Here is a 16,520-nt window from a genome sequence, read left to right on the forward strand (position 1 = left end):
TTGAGATTAAAATAACTTTATTATATTTTATAATTAATTATATTTATATTTTGATATTTTAAAATAATTACATGTAAAATATCTTTCTTGTTCTCATAATTTGCTCGCTTTCCACTCTAACTTCTCTCTTTCATCTTCTCTTTTGCATCTCTTCCAATATGGTAAAAAACCAAAACTATTGACCAATATCTTAAATTATTAGACATGTATTGACGCCAGAATGAAGAACAATGAATTTACGGGTTTTGTAGGACAGTGATAACAGAAATAATTTAGTGTTGTATGTACGAACTACTATTCCTTTACTCTCAAAGCTGGCCAAAGAGTAATAAATTTAGGGGAGTTGCTTATCATTGTTAATTGGAGAATGAAACAAGAAGAACAATCACACACTCAAAGCATAAGCCTATGTAGCAAGTGTTTTCTCTCATTTAAAGTTTTTCTATAAAATAATATATAGTAATTGAAAAATGATAAAGTGGAAAATTTAAACAGCAGCATAATGAGTTGAAGGTTGTGTTTAACACACAAAGAGCAGAACATCTTATGCCATGAAAATGGTGATTTTCAATGAAGAGAAAAAGATATTTTAAAAAAATTAAAATAAGAATAGAAGTGTAATTCTATTATTTTGTAAGTTATATTTTTCATCAATGATCATCAAAGTCTGAAATTCTCCTTGTCCATAGAAGACAATGACTGCCTTATTTTTAAAAAATATATATTCTAACATATATTTTATATAAATTATTAATTTAGTAGTTAATTTTTTACGTAAAAAGTAAAAATTGTAAATCATATTAAACTTGTGATTTGTGATGTCCACTCCAGAGTTCAGATTCCAGTTGTTCTTAGAGCATCTTCAATAAAGAAACCGAGTTACTATTTAGTCAGAGAAAAAAAAAATGGGACCTATAGAGGGAACTAAAGTGAATTCCTTCACTTTTTTCAAGAAGAGAGAGAGAAGAGGAAGTCCCTCTGTATTAATTATTTATATCATAATTAATATTAAATATTATTTATATTTATATTATTATATTAATTTAGCCGTTGCAAAACTAGCTGTTGTAAAAATAGTCGTTAGAAACTAGCCGTTACTATATTACCGTTATTGTTAATAAATTAGTATTTTGTTACTCTATATATACCACTTAGATACACTTCTATTCTCACACTATCTACTACTCTTTTTTATCTTCTTCCAAGTTTACGAAATCAAAGTTCTGCTATTATTATTTTTTGTTCGAAAAAATGGATCCAAACCAACTCAACTCTTTCTTCAATTACTTACAAAACTTTCCTCAAATTCCAAATACCAAACAATCTCAAACCTCAAACTCTCAAGTTCCAAATCAAAACTTCACACTACCAAATTCATTTCAAAATCCAAATCCACAAAATATTTCTAATTTCAATTTTCAAGCTCCTTATAATAATCAGTTTCCTATATTCCAACCGCAAAATCAAAATTCACAAACACCCCATTTTCTATTTTCGTCCATATTTAACCCCTCTATCGGAAATGTTACTCCAACTTCCTTTCCGTTTCCAACTCAATTCAGTGTATCAAGACATAACTCATTTGGTGTTGGTGGCTCTTCTAACCCTTCCTCTCAGACTCCTATACAATCTAGTCCAAATTTGCAATATTCAGATTTTGCCAACCCTCGTGGATTAGATGCTATCGACCTTAATGATGATGATATTGAAGATCGGAGGCAAGATAGTATTCAACACTGGCATTGGAAAGAGGATGAGATGCTGATCAGTGGATGGTTAAATGTTTCAACTGACCCTATAGTTGGTACCGATCAAAAGGGAGAAACATTTTGGAGTCGAATTCATAGCTAATGTGTATAATTTTGATTCGACATGACAAGGGGGGTAGTTGCATGTAAGAAATGATGGTATAAGATCTCTACGATCAAGCTAGTCGAAACATAAGGAGTGATTCGAACGCTGATGATATAAAAGAGTTGGCTTATAAACTTTATTCCACAAATTATGGTCAAAAGTTCACTTTTGAGAGGCATTGGAACATGCTTCGGTTGGAGCGAAAATGGAGAAGCCAACTACCTAACAGAGTGGCGGCTCAAAGAGAACCAAGTTAGTGCAACTGGAGCATACTCATCCTCATCAAACTCAGAAATACCGTTGGCTGACGAACCTGGTGTGGACTCTCCCGTTCGCCCACAAGGATCAAAGAAGAGCAAGCGAAGAGGTAAGGAAAAAGCACAGATGTCTGAAGATTTTAGCGAAAGAAAATCATCGGTTGTCAAAAAATTATCTCTCATGGAAGATATTAAGAATGTTAGAGAAAAGGAACTAATGGAAAGGGAAAAAGAAAGAGAAGAGGAGAAAGAACATAGAGCAAAGATGATGGCAATCAAAGAGAAGGAGTTACAAATTCAAGCGGCAATGAAAGAACAAAAATTACAAACTCAGAGGTATATTAAAGAAATGGAGATAAAAGCAAAAGAAAGGGAAATGGATATGCAAATACTTAATGCTGACACGTCTACAATGAGTGAGAAACGACGAGCTCTTCATGAGATTGCATGTGAGAAAATAATGGCCAAGTGGTTTACTTAATGGTTTCTTGTATTCGTAGAGTTATGTAGTATGTTCTTATTTATTTATTGCGTATTACTAGTATGTGATGTAGTTTGTTTTATTTATTTCTGATGTAAGTTTTTAAATTAGTCAATATTATTGTGCCGTTATTGTTCATGAAAATGACCGTTGCAAAACTAGCCGTTGCAAAACTAGCCGTTAAGTAGCCGTTAAGGAAAACTAGCCGTTGCAAAACTAGCCGTTAGAGAACTAGCCGTTAAGGTACTTATTGCAGACACACTTATAAATATCAACTATCAATGACTCCACAACTCCACTTCAACTCTTGTTTCTCACCTCGACATAGAACTAAAAATTATATTTCTCCATATGGCTAGAAATTTTGATGATATATTTAATGAGGTTTTGTATGGCAAAAGAAGACGGCAAGATAACACACTCATAGATAATTGGATCGATGAGTATTTACTCGAAGATTCAGAAGAAGAAGATATCGATAGATGCCCTATCCCAATTACTCGTAGATGGATCAACAGAGATCGAGAAGCAGAACATGATCGCCTTTTCCAAGATTACTTTGCAGATGAACAGGTGTATAATGCTGACATTTTCCGACAGAGATTTTGAATGAGAAGAGATGTGTTCCTTCGGATAGTATACGCTCTCTCGAACGTCTATCCGTATTTCCAATAGATGGTTGATGCAACTGGAAGAAGAGGCTTGTCGCCACTTCAGAAATGTACCGCTGCGATACGAATGTTAGCATATGGCGTAGCAGCTGATGCTATTGATGATTATGTGTGCATAGGCGAGAGCACTACAATTGAATGTTTGGAAAAATTTGTTGAAGGTGTCATTTCCGTGTTCCAGGATGAATACTTGCGAAAACCCAATCCAAATGACGTACAACGCCTGCTATAAATGGCAGAGGGTCGTGGCTTCCCTGGCATGTTGGGTAGTATTGACTGCATGCATTGGCAATGGAAAAATTATCCAAAGGCGTGGAAAGGTATGTACATGAGTGGTTATCGTGGGGTTGCAACCATAGTACTTGAGGTTGTAGCATCTTCAGACCTTTGGATATGGCATGCGTTCTTTGGAGTTTCTGGTTCAAACAACGATATCAACGTGTTAGATCGTTCTCCAGTGTTTGATGATATTCTAAATGACCGTGCTCCGGAGGTAAATTATACTATTAATGGTAATAATTATACAATGGGATACTATTTAGCAGATGATATTTATCCTGAATGGGCCACATTTGTCAAATCAATCTCAAAGCCACAAGGTGAGAAACGCAAGTTATTTGCACAATACCAAGAAGGGCAAAGAAAATATGTGGAACGAGCATTCGGAGTGTTGCAAGCACGCTTTGTAATTAGACGTGGTCCAGCTCGTTTTTGGGAAAAGAAGAAGCTTGCCAACATAATGAGAGCTTGTATTATATTGCATAATATGATTGTTGAGGATGAAAGAGACAGTTATGCAGAAAATTTTACTCAAGGCTTAGAGTATGATGATGTTGAAAATGGCTTATCACAACCTCAGCTGGGAGAGGAAGATTTTGCACCGTACCATCAATTTCTCCAAAGAAATGCCCAACTTCGAAATAGGCAGCAGCATAGACAATTGAAGGAGGACTTGATTGAACACATATGACAATTTCACAATGCTTGTCGTCAACTATAGAGTTTAATTATATTTTTCTTTGTATTAAGTAATTTTACAAATTAGTGTAACCCCGAATTATCTATTGTGTATTATTGTTATATATGAATTTATTTAATATTAATATCTTTTAATAGTGAATTATTTTTAAATTTAAATATTTAAATTACATTATTAAAAAAATTAATTACATTAATTACAAGTATTTTAATTAATTAATTAAGTGGGACCACAACAGGGACTAAAGTTAGTTCCTCCTAATGGAGAAGAGAGAGATGCTTTGAGTTCCTATTTACTGTTTATGACGCAAAAGTTGATGTGGAGTTACTTTTTATGACAGGTGGACCATAAACAGAAATTGGGATGAATTTTCTACTGAAAATGGTCTTAGTGTCGCATCCTACTTACGATATTGGGATAAAGCGTATCTTTTTTTTTATCTTTCTTCTTTCCCCACATTTTATAATAAAAAAATTGTAATTTTCTTTTTTGGTAGGCAAAGGGGGCTAAAAGCCCCAAAAAGAAAACAAACAGTTACAAATCAATAACACAACGGGGTAAGGAGGCCCCTTTCATGTCAGCATCTAAGATGGATCTCAAATCCACAAAAGGGGAGTCAATGAAGCAATACCCTGTACCTCTCTCCTTCACACTTTTTTTTGCCAGCCAGTCTGCAGCCTGGTTACCCTCCCTATAGGTATGCCTGATTTCAACACTCCATTGTTTTTTCAACCAAATATTGATACTCCTGATTAAGTTGTTTGGGTGTTGATTCAGTCTCCTTCCTTTCGTAATTGCTTCATATACAGCCCTTGAGTCTACTTCAAGTTCCACTCTTTTGAACCCCAAATCCCAGGCAGTCTTCAATGCATAACATACTCCCCACAATTCAGCTTGAAAGGCAGAACAAGTCCCTAAATTATCCATGAAGCCGGCAACCCATCTCCCCCAATGGTCCCTTGCCAGTCCACCACATCCTGAACCTTTTTCGTTGGACGCCCCATCAGAATTGAATTTTATCCAGCCTTCAACAGGGGGTTTCCACGCTACTTCAATCTCCACTCTTCTTTTCTTTTGACAGAATAGCTCCTCTTTTTTGAAAGCTTCATTTATGGAATTTGTTGTCTGGAAAATAGTTGCTATAGCGTCTATCGGCCGTCTGAAGGGAGGAGAGAAGATTTCACAGTTACGCCACCTCCATAGCCACCACCAGGTAACTGAGAATTTTGTTATCCATGGAGTTTGGTTATTCTTTCCTAGCTCTGTTGTTAAATTCCACCGGAGCCAAGCATCGAAGGGAGCTCTAAAGAAGCTTTGAATTTTACAGGGATTAATTAATTGAGTCCATATACTTGAAGCAGCAGGACAATCTCGCAGGACATGGCTTTGATCTTCCGTCAGACTGTTGCAACGATGACATTCATCTCCTGTACCAAATAGTTTTCTTCTTCTTGCACCTGTCATCAATTTCCTATGCAAGGTTAGCCACATAAAGATTTTTATTTTCTGGGGCCCTTTCCATCCCCATAAAACTTCCCATATGCGGTCCTGTGTATCTGTCTGCTGGCTGATTTTTCTATATGTACTTGCTATGCTGAATTCTCCTATTGGTGTCAAACTCCATAGAATTTTGTCTTCTTCAAGGTTATCCCAAGGGGGATGTATGGCCTGAATTTTATAGATGATGTTATCTGGAAGATATCTTCTGAGTAAGTTAAAATCCCATCCTCCATTTAGGTCAGTAGCTTCTGTGAGAGTGATTTCCATGTTTTCCTCTTCTATTGGTATGATAGCTTTTTGGATTAAACTACCTTCGTTCTTAAGCCAGGGGTCAATCCACAGCCGAATTCTCCTACCATTTCCAATGAAAAACTCAATGTTATCTTTAAAAGAGCCCCAAACTTTTGCTAAACTTCTCCACAGATCAGAGTCTGATTGCTTGCTGAGGATATTTTGTCTCAGGTCTTGTCCTCTCCCATATTTACTGAGCATTACTTGCGCCCATAAGCTTTCTTTTTACATAACTAATTTCCAAATGATCTTTTGTAAAAAAGCCTCATTCATTTTACTTAGCTTCCGAAAACCGAGACCACCCTCTTTAATTGGCTTGCATATCGTCTCCCAGCTTATAGCGTGAACCTTCCTGCTCTCTCTACCATCCCCCCAGATAAAACTTCGCTGTATCCTTTCAACCTCTTTGCAAATACCTTTCGGGACTTGGGTATGCATCATATCATAATTGAGAATGGGACTGATGACTGCCTTGGCCAGAGTTATCCTCCCTGCCATCGATAAACAATTCATCTTCCATCCTCCTAGCTTGTTCTTTACTCTATCAAGAGTAGTTTTAAAGTTGTCCTTCTTCTTCCTGTTATCACTAATCATAGCTCCTAAGTATTTGCCAAGATTGGACTGTTCTTGGAATCCACTGATATTGCTGATCTGGTTCCTAAGCCTCTCTTCAACATTCTTAGAAAAAACAATAGCGGTTTTTTCTGCATTAATTTTTAAGCCAGAAACTTGTCCAAATCTGTTAAGAGCCCTCAAGATGCCTTCAATTTGGTCAACAGAAACTTGCGAAAAAAGGATTAAATCATCCGCAAATAGAAGGTGGGAGATAAATGGTCCTTCTCTCCCTGCCCTCATAGGTTTCCAATCGCCTTTATCTACCAGGTCCTCTATAAAGTGTGATAGTTTATCCATAGCTATTACAAAAAAGTATGGCGAGAGGGGGTCGCCTTGCCTGAGTCGCCGAGTAGGAGTGATTATATCAGTTTTTCCTCCATTCCACAGAATTTTATAAGTCACCGAATTGATACACTCTTTTATGAGTCGTCTGGCCACACCTCCAATTCCAAATTCAGCTATGCATTCATCCACAAAGCTCCATCTCAAGCAATCATAAGCTTTAGCAAAATCGATTTTTATCGCCATGAACTTTTTCTTACCCTTCATACGCTTCATATCATGAATCATTTCCTTTGCAATAATGACATTATCATGAATGACTCTTCCTGGGACAAAACTGGATTGATTAGGGGAAATACGGTCATGTAAGGTAGGCTTAATTCTCTCCACCAACAATTTAGAGATGCATTTATATACCACATTACAAAGAGCAATGGGTCGAAATTGTGATATAAATTCAGGTTGGTCAATTTTGGGTATGAGGGTAATGAGGGTTTGGTTTATTTCTCTTATCTCTTCTGGATTTTCCCAAATTCTTTTAATAAAACTACAGACAGAGTCTTTCACCATACTCCAATTCTCCTTATAGAAGTAGGCTGGGAATCCATCCTCTCCCGGAGCTTTTAGGGACCCAATGTGAAAAATAGCCTTCTGGATTTCTTCATTATTTGGCTGCTTCAGTAAGGCCGCTTTATGTTCATCTTTCATGACTGGGTAAGAGATAGACAGATCAAGACTTAGGTAGTCTGTGGACTCTTCCTTATAAAGACTAGAGTAAAAGCTCACTGCCATGTCTTTGAGTTCTTGTTGTTCCTCACACCAAGATCTATCCCCTCTTCTAAGTTTTAAGATCCTGTTCTTCTGTCTCCTTATAGCTGTTTTTGTGTGATAAAACTTCGTATTGCGGTCTCCATCAACAATCCATTGCTGCCGAGATTTCTGCAACCAAAGTAATTCCTCCTGGTTTAAAATTTGATCGAGTTCTCTTGACAAATCTCTTTCCAGCTTTTCTAAGTGAGGATTTCTTCCATAGGTTGGGGATTTTTGAATACCCGCCAATCTATTCAAAATGGTTCTTTTCTTCCTAAAAACATTCCCAAAGTCTTCTAAATTCCAACTCTTTAAAGCTTCAGTGAGGGATTCCAGGGCTCTCGGGAGGGGGGTGTCATTTGTCCAAGTCTTCTCAATGAACTCGTTAAAAGATGGGTGTGTTTTCCACATGACCTCAAAACGAAAAGGTCTTTCTCCCAACAGTCTCATACCCGGGGTAAGATTAACAAGGAGAGGGTGATGATCTGAATTGACTCTCGGAAGGATGTCCACCCTAGCATTCATGTATCTTCTTCGCCATTCAGCATTAGCTAGACCCCTGTCCAAGCGCTTGAAGACTCTCTCCATGCCGTCTCTTTGACCAGCTTTCCAAGTATACTTTGATCCGACAAATCCCAGGTCTAAGAGGTTACAACTTTGTATCCAATTTTTAAATCTTCGGCACACATGTTGGTCGGCTCTCGCCCCACCTTTCTTCTCTCCTTCCTCTGCAATCTCATTAAAGTCTCCTATGACCATCCAAGCATCCGTAGTAGCATCAGCCAATCTTTTTAAGTTTTCCCATAAGTTTTTTCTAATTCCTTCTTGGGGACTTGCATAGACTGCTGTAAGTTTCCAAGGAGAGTGGCTTGGGTCCTTTACCTCCATGGCAACATATTGGTGGTGTGTCTCCAATATATTAATGGTCAGCGCTGGATTGTCCCATAACACCCAGATTCCACCTACATAACCATCCGCTTCTTCCAAAAAGGAAAAGTTAAAACCGAGAGCTTTTATCACTTCTGTAGCTTTATTTCCACTACATTTTGGCTCATAGATTAGAGTAATATCAGGTCTGTGTTGAGACTTTATTTCTTTGAGTGTGCGAATTGTAGCCTTATTCGCAACACCTCTAATGTTCCAAGCAACAATAATCATGGTAAAAGTAAGCTAAAGGAGGAACTCCTACTAAGGACAGTTGGAAAAACTTTAACCACAAAGGGGAAACAAAAGTGGTCCTGGACCATTAATTGCACTGCATATCTTCCACCTGAAGTGGATTAACTCCTTGCTGAATTGCCTTATTAGCTTCTTCATTCTCATATACTAACATAGCTTCCACCAATTCACTAGTTTGTAGTGAGTTAAAAGGTGGATCAGGTGGTTTACTCTGGGCTGGATCCTCCAAAGCTGTCTGAGGGATAGCTAAGGAGAGTACTTGGCTTGGTTGAATGGATACAATCCAATTTTCTTGAAAATGGGGAGGATGATCAGGGTTGTTCAAAATAAAGTCATTGGGCTGGACAGAGGAAGAGTTTGGTGTGTTGCAGGTTTGGGTCATGGCATGGGGGTTTTTGTCTAATTGGTGTTCTGGTTGGGAAACAGGGTTATTACTATTAATCTGTTGGTGTTGGACAGTGTTTTTTCCTGGAGTATTAGCTATTTGGGCTTGTTTGTGGGCATGTGTGTTTGGGCTTTTTGGTCTGGTTGTGGACATATGGGTAGGGTTAACTGGCTTAGGAAGGTCTAGATTATTCTTCTTATGAGAGGGAGTTGAGGACATACCTTTGTCTTTTTCTGATTGTGGTTCATTACTGATTCCTGCCGTCGCTTTAGGATTGCTTTCTTCATTCCTTTCAGGTTCTTCCTCTGCTAGTACAGCAAAACGTGACTGTCGCCCCTCACTCTCTATCTTTCTTTCCTTCTCCTTTTCTTTTCCACTTCCTCCACTACTTGTACCTTCTCCTGGTTTTGTGGTCTTTTTGCCACGCGTAGACCTCTGTACTATCATCCAGGGGCCAAAGGCATCAGCAGGTTCCTCTATCACTTTTTTGCCCTTGTCAATATTCTTATTTCCATTTCTATCCTCTTCTTCAACCTCTGTATTTGTCGCTTGACCTTCCTTCTGGATTTGTTGCTCTGGTGAGGGATCTTGTTTTCCTTCCTTGCAGTTGGCTTTGTCATGTCCCACTCTTCCACACCTAAAGCATACCAAATGAATGCCCTCATATTCCACTACATGAGTTTGTCCGTTAATCTGGTATTGAGAGACTAGAGGCTGTTGTAGGTCAACCTCCACATATAACCGTGCAAATTTTTCCCTTGTGATTTCTGCTGTATTTGTGTCCACCTTGATGGTTCTTCCCACAATGTTTCCTATTTTTTCCAAAATAGGTCTACAGTAGTACTCTATGGCCAAACCTGGAAGTCTAATCCAAGCTGCTATATTATCTATGGAAGTATTCATTGGATTAAAATCTGGTTTCCACAACCTTACTGAGAGGTAGTGATCCAGAATTTTCCATGGCCCCTCCATTAAAGCAAAATCCAGATCTTCAGAATTATAGAACTTGACAAGGAAAAACTCATTTCTGAGGTCAATGACGTCAATGATTCCCCTCTTCCCCCACATCACCTCTAATCTCCTCTTCATAGCCAACAATGAAATTTTTCTCCCCAACAATTTAACAATGAGTGTGTCCCACCATTCCTTCTTGAGTTCTCTTTTCACTTCTTCCCCTGTCACTAGATTGTAGAGGCCGTTTGGCATTTTTTTGACAATAATATCTGATTCATCCTCATCACTATCCTCTGGTTCTTCAACAGTTTCATCAGTAGCCATTTTCTCTATATTTTGATCACCCACCTCATTGGCAGCGTTCTTCCCCATTCTAACAATTTCTGCAAAAGAGTGGGGGACTCCTCCGACCCTGCTTTCTTATTCCTTGTTGCTATTTTCTTCTACTTGGGCCTCTTGTCTTCCATGTTTCTGATGCTCGACCTCTGTTTCCATCATCCATTCCTCCACTCTAGGTGTCAGAGCCATCTCTCCAGAGTATTCCTCCGCTTCTCTCGTCTTCCTCACCTTTTTTAAGTTTCTCAAAGATGATTCTCCTTCCCTTCTCCTTTCTCTAGGATCATGGGATCTGGACGTCCCCCTCTCACATAAGCTCCTCTCATAGAGGACAAAAATCACTCGCACCAGTTGAAGAAAAATCCAGCCAAATTTATTTTCACTAGTCTAAAGCACATATGACTCAGTGAGTAGCCATTATCCAACACTTCAAATTTCTTGGCTCTTTATAAAAAAAAAATTGTAATGATACAATAAAATAAGCGCAAGTGATTTTAGGGCTTCGTTTGTTTTTCTAAAATTGGAATGGATAAATAAAAAAAAATACATTAAATAATTTTATCGATATGCCTAATATTAAATATGTATTCTCAAAAAATATTTTAGAAATTGAATTTTAATGCAGTTTTTTACGAATATGATTAGAAAAATAAGATATTTTTATTATTAAAATTTGATGATTTTCGCTAAGTATATATTTTTTGTAATTTTTTTATCAACAACCAATAATACTTTTAAAAATTAAAAAATATAAAAATTAAATTTTTTATTTTTTAAATAATTATCTAAATATTCCTATAAAATTTAAATTTTGATTCAAATGCGTAATACATAAGCCATTTGTCACTCACAAAAGAAATAATACTTTTCTTAGACATTTTTATCGCATTTTAAAATTATTTAAGAATATATTTTTGTTAATAACAAGATTCAAATACATTTTTATCAACAAAATTATTCACATATATTTTTAGTAGTTAAACTAATTAGAATTGAAACTGAGAGATTAAAACTAAATATTATGTCTATTTATCAGAAATCAAAACTAAAATTTAAGTTTTAAACCAAATTTTAATTCTTTCCACATTTCAAGAAAGTGAGTAACAAACAAAAGAATGATATTTATAATAGAAACTAAAAATTTAATGACATTTCTTTTTAAAGATACTCTCATTTACCTTTTCAAATTCCAAATCTACTTGTCTCTATATTTATCTTAAACTAAATATGATACTACAACATAACTCAGTTCAATACATTTTACACTAAACATAATTCAGAGACTTAATTTAATTTCTATCAAATAGTCTCTGTTTTTCAATCTTAATCTCCCTTTCAAACATAACCTAATTGTTGTAGAACCAGACCGGATTTTCATTTTCAATGATCAAACTATGAGATAGCCAGATGGGTAAGATTTTTAAAACCTTGAGCCAAAGGAGCACGGAAGGTATGCACTAGTACCGTGTAAAAATACATAAGAAAATATCAGTAAATTCATCCATCACAAGTAAATCATACATTTAGATACAAAACACAAGCTGGAAATGAGCGAGTTTCTTCTTCAACTCGAAACAACTCAGGCTTCTACACGAGCCCTTACTTCATGTATTTTTGCAGGAATTTCCTGTGGAAATCATTCCTTATGGTATCATTGATGAATCGCTTGGCCACCTTGGTTTCACCACGGGCTTGGTTCTTAAACACCACATCATCGTCCCACCTAAAACAACCAAATGCACGCGCAAAACAGTTAACGAAAATAAAAATCATAAAGAAACCTAGCCAATAACTGCCGTTTTGGTTTTCAAGGAATATAAATCTGTAGATTCAAACCTTCTTTTCACGCTGAATGACGTAGGATTATTTAGCAAAGGGTTTCCTCGCAGAAGCTCTGCCTCCTTTACTTTAAGCTCTTCCTCTTGTTCTTGCCGTTCCTGCACAAGGACAACATACAATTAAAAGTAACATACTAAGAATCATGACAACTCTATTCAGACCCAGCAACTATCATCTGTAATACACAAGCAGAATGGCTCGAGCACCATCCCTCCCACAACAAAGTAAATAGACAATAGTACTAGTATGGGAGAAAATGGAAAGAAGAGTTTGAGATCCCCATCTAGAGAGTTTCAGAGGCATGACTTGACAGGTTAAGTACAACAAAAAGAGGAGATAATAACTTTACCTTGCGTAGCTTTTCTTCTGCCCTTTCCTTCTTTATTTGTTCGAGCTCGGCCATCAAAGCTTCAGTGTCATCCTCGTCGTCATCGTCATCGTCATCATCACTGACATAAGTTAAATGACACTTAAATTAAACTATAATTCAACTTGTTTGATTCCACAAGTTGAAGTAAGAAGTTTGGCATCAAATACCAGAAAAGGAAATTTAAAGAGAAAACGACAATAGATCCCTGACCTTTTAACTTGAACATAAATCCTGACTAATTGAAAATACAAAAACATCCTTCACCTTCTAAAACGCGAGACATCTAAGTCCCTCTGTGGGACGGAAGCATTTAGATGTCTCGCGTTTTGAAGAATGAGGGACGCTTTTTGAATTTTCAATTAGTCAAGGATTTATTTGTCTTCGAGTTAAACAATCAAAGACCTATTTGTCTTTTTCTCTAATTTAAAATGCAGCAGCCAACAATACAACAGAGGACAAGGAATTATGAGATTGAAAATATCAGCTGCTAAACAAAAATATGGAAAACAAAAATAAAAAGCACAATGTGTTAAAATGACAACATAGAATTATTCACTTGGTTTGAGCTTATTTGGATTTGTTTCGAAATAAATGTGACAAAAGGAAAACATTTAATTGCTAATCCAGTAACTTCCAATGGTGAAAAGCAATGCTAACACTTACATCCGCTAATAGTTAAGTGTCTATAAGTTATAGGATGTCATTTATATTATAGCATGAGTATATATATAAGCACCATTGCACCAATAATATATTTTGATCCATTTGTAATCACATAAGCATTATGTGAAGTCTTATACTTTGAATGTGTAAATAAAGTATCAATCAATTATTGCTTTGCAAACCATAAAATCAAACGATAAACATGCATAAATAATGAGCTAGAATTATTCCCACAAGGCTATATGCAGAAAGATATTTTGTCATGTTACTACTTTCTAATACTAGCATGCTTGCAGATTTGAAGCAGTAAAGATGATTTTAATTAAATCAGTGGCACATAAAGGATGCATGCTGCAAACTCATGCAAACACTCAATAGCTAAAATTTAACTGTATTTCAAATAGCAAACCTCTCATTGTCACTTTTGACTTCAACATCAGAATCATCTGCATCAATACTACGTGCAACAATGCGATCTTCAATGTCTCTCCTTGCACCTGTTACAATAAAGACCCACCAAATGAGAATACTGAACGTAGAATGCTGTTCTGCTTTCTCTCTTTCTATTTTTCAGTGAAAGCCCATGCTCAAAATATTTAATTTTTAACATTCGGTAAAGAGAATACCTTCCAACAAAAGATGGTTACCCTTTCCTCGATCTCCGTCATCTGCCAAAACATAGAAAATAGAATATTAGAATATAATAGCTTAGAACAAATGAAATAGAAGCTTATCCGAGATGAGTTATTGCAGCAAAAAGTTTTTAAAGAGAATCACTATTGAAATTTTACCGTTATAAGATTTATTTTTCGATGAGAAATGCCTCCGCTCACGCTCTTCTAGCTCATCACGTAGGTTCCTTCTCTTCAATTCCTCCTCTGTGTCCTGGCCTTCTTTCCTGGCAAATTTAAAACGCATTCATTAGGGAGGAAAAGATACACCAGTTAAATGAGGGACTAACATTTTAACATGCATCATTGACATGGAGAATTTTTTCATCAGTAAATGATCAAAGGTGCAACATAACCAAAGGAGAGGAGCAATACATGAGAAAGACAGCGAACATAAAGATAATATCAAAAGTTTACACAAGAGAACATGAGAAGACGATGAAAACAGCCATGACACCCACACCTAACTGTAACCACACTGATTGAGAAGTTTTAGCAAATAAAGTTAGTAACCCTATCGCTTCAGTCACTTCACCAACATCTAATATTCTAATATATGAATTCAAAAGAGCTTTTCATTACATTAACCCAGAAAATAAATTGACCGTGATTACTTTCCAAACTTTCCATTATTCAATCTAGGGCACAGTGAAAACTTTTTTGCCCAGACAAAATTGTCCCAAATTCCATATTGCACCCTAGATGATATTACAACTGCTTCAAGGTACAAAATATATTGCAAATCATAACATCGTGCAAATATAAGCAAAGCATATACTTCTCTGTTAACCTACCCAGTTCATTCCTTATTACCTACCTATTTGGCTAATTGGCCTTTTTCTTATTATGGGTGTCCTGCATCTTCTGTTGGGAAAAACAGATACATATTTTGCTTGAATGAGTGTGATTATTCCTATGGTTGGGTGTGGCTGGTATTTTAGGTCATTCCAAATATATCTGCAGTTTATCTGACAAAAGTATTAATCTGGATATCGTTTGTGTGTTTCATCCCTAATTTGAACTAAAACTATAATGGGACCTAAAATTTTGCACCTCCAGTCTTGTTTCATATAAGAAATGAGAAATTATCATTTTTGTAAGTCCAAAAATTGCTAATAAATGTTTACTTTTGCTGCTCTAGCATGAAGCTTCCTTTTCTCCATACATGGGTGAATATCTTGCAGCATTTTATAATAAAACCTACATACTAGAGATCATTGTTTTTCTTAACCATGGAGAAGTTCTCAGAAAATCTAAGAAAAAGAGAAGTCAGGGTAATAGGTAACACTTTCCCACCATCAAAGCAACAAATTTCAATAGGAACTGATATTTAAAATTTGGAATTCGCAATTGCATTTGATTGCCGGAATAAAAAACCCAACAAAGCAAAATAGATAAGTAAATAACCAATTAGGAGGATCCATAATTTCTCATAACAAATAATACCACTTGCGACAAATCTAAAACTACAAAAGAGTTTCAACTTTCAACCTAAACTATGAAGTCATTAACTTTAAAAAGCAGATTCATACTAACACAACAGCTTGCGACTTCTCAATTAAAATCTTCACAGAAAACCTAATTCATGTTCAATCCCAAATTTCGAGTACGCGTAACGAAACCCTAGACCCTCTTTTCAATCCACACGATTACTCAACATATCACACAAAATTCAGAATTGAATACAAGAGAAATTAATTTCCGGGGCGGGGGGAGGAATCGTACCTGGGCTTGAGGGTGGTGTGGGAAGCGATGTCCCTGGAAGAGTATTTCTGTGAGGGACCGAAAATTCGGGTACCTCCTTGTTCGTTGCCACCCTTCGCCGGAGCCCATGTAGGTCGCGCTGCCGTCGTCATTTGTGGTTCTTTCTTGGATCAACGAGCTTCCTGAGACGGAGTTTTAAGGTCGTCGCTGCTTCTGATGCACGGATTTGGTTTTGTACAGTAACCGCCAGAAGATGATGACGATGACGGAAGAGGAAGAGTAAAAAGGACAAACGAGAGGAAGGAAGAGGAATAAATACTTAAATAGTGCTATGGGATGAGAATGAGAAAGTTTTATGGGCTCTTCAGATGTATTGGTCATTTTATATTCGGCTTGGGATGAGACGGAATTTGGTCCTACCGATCTTGATCTGATTGGGCTTCACGCATTGAGATGGTTTACGACCAGTAAAATCAAACTTCATTACTTCACCAAAAACAAAAAGAAAACACTTGCAACACAACCAATACAAAAAGAAAAAAAAAAACCCTCCCACGCTAAAAATATATGGCAATTGCCGGGAGACCAAAAAAAAAGCTGCGACTAGGATCCCTCATAAAAATAGTTAAGTCGAACAAGTAAAATCACAACTCGTAGAGAAGTGAGTCAGTTCAACTCA

At 36.5% G+C, this 16,520-nt stretch overlaps 4 protein-coding genes across 4 annotated transcripts; 2 read left to right on the forward strand and 2 right to left on the reverse strand.

The window, feature by feature from the left end:
• The first annotated feature begins 2,943 nt into the window (after positions 1-2,943).
• LOC107486449 (uncharacterized) lies at positions 2,944-3,495 on the forward strand. Its single transcript, XM_016106989.1, has 2 exons — positions 2,944-3,165; positions 3,268-3,495. Exons 1-2 carry the CDS (start codon positions 2,944-2,946, stop codon positions 3,493-3,495), a joined length of 450 nt encoding a protein of 149 aa, XP_015962475.1.
• LOC107486437 (uncharacterized) lies at positions 3,496-4,233 on the forward strand. Its single transcript, XM_016106978.1, has one exon. The coding sequence runs from the start codon at positions 3,496-3,498 to the stop codon at positions 4,231-4,233; it is 738 nt and encodes a 245-aa protein (XP_015962464.1).
• A 4,753-nt stretch (positions 4,234-8,986) lies between these two features.
• LOC107486411 (uncharacterized) lies at positions 8,987-10,630 on the reverse strand. The gene has a single exon (XM_016106945.1). The coding sequence runs from the start codon at positions 10,628-10,630 to the stop codon at positions 8,987-8,989; it is 1,644 nt and encodes a 547-aa protein (XP_015962431.1).
• Positions 10,631-12,072: 1,442 nt separating this feature from the next.
• On the reverse strand, positions 12,073-16,182 carry LOC107485911 (uncharacterized). Its single transcript, XM_016106447.3, has 7 exons — positions 15,863-16,182; positions 14,258-14,364; positions 14,093-14,134; positions 13,876-13,963; positions 12,783-12,882; positions 12,431-12,531; positions 12,073-12,317 (listed from the first exon to the last, which is right to left on the reverse strand). Exons 1-7 carry the CDS (start codon positions 15,991-15,993, stop codon positions 12,194-12,196), a joined length of 693 nt encoding a protein of 230 aa, XP_015961933.1. The 5' UTR covers positions 15,994-16,182; the 3' UTR covers positions 12,073-12,193.
• Positions 16,183-16,520: the final 338 nt, after the last annotated feature.

This window comes from Arachis duranensis, chromosome 1, assembly GCF_000817695.3.
Source record: "Arachis duranensis cultivar V14167 chromosome 1, aradu.V14167.gnm2.J7QH, whole genome shotgun sequence".
NCBI lineage: Eukaryota > Viridiplantae > Streptophyta > Magnoliopsida > Fabales > Fabaceae > Arachis > Arachis duranensis.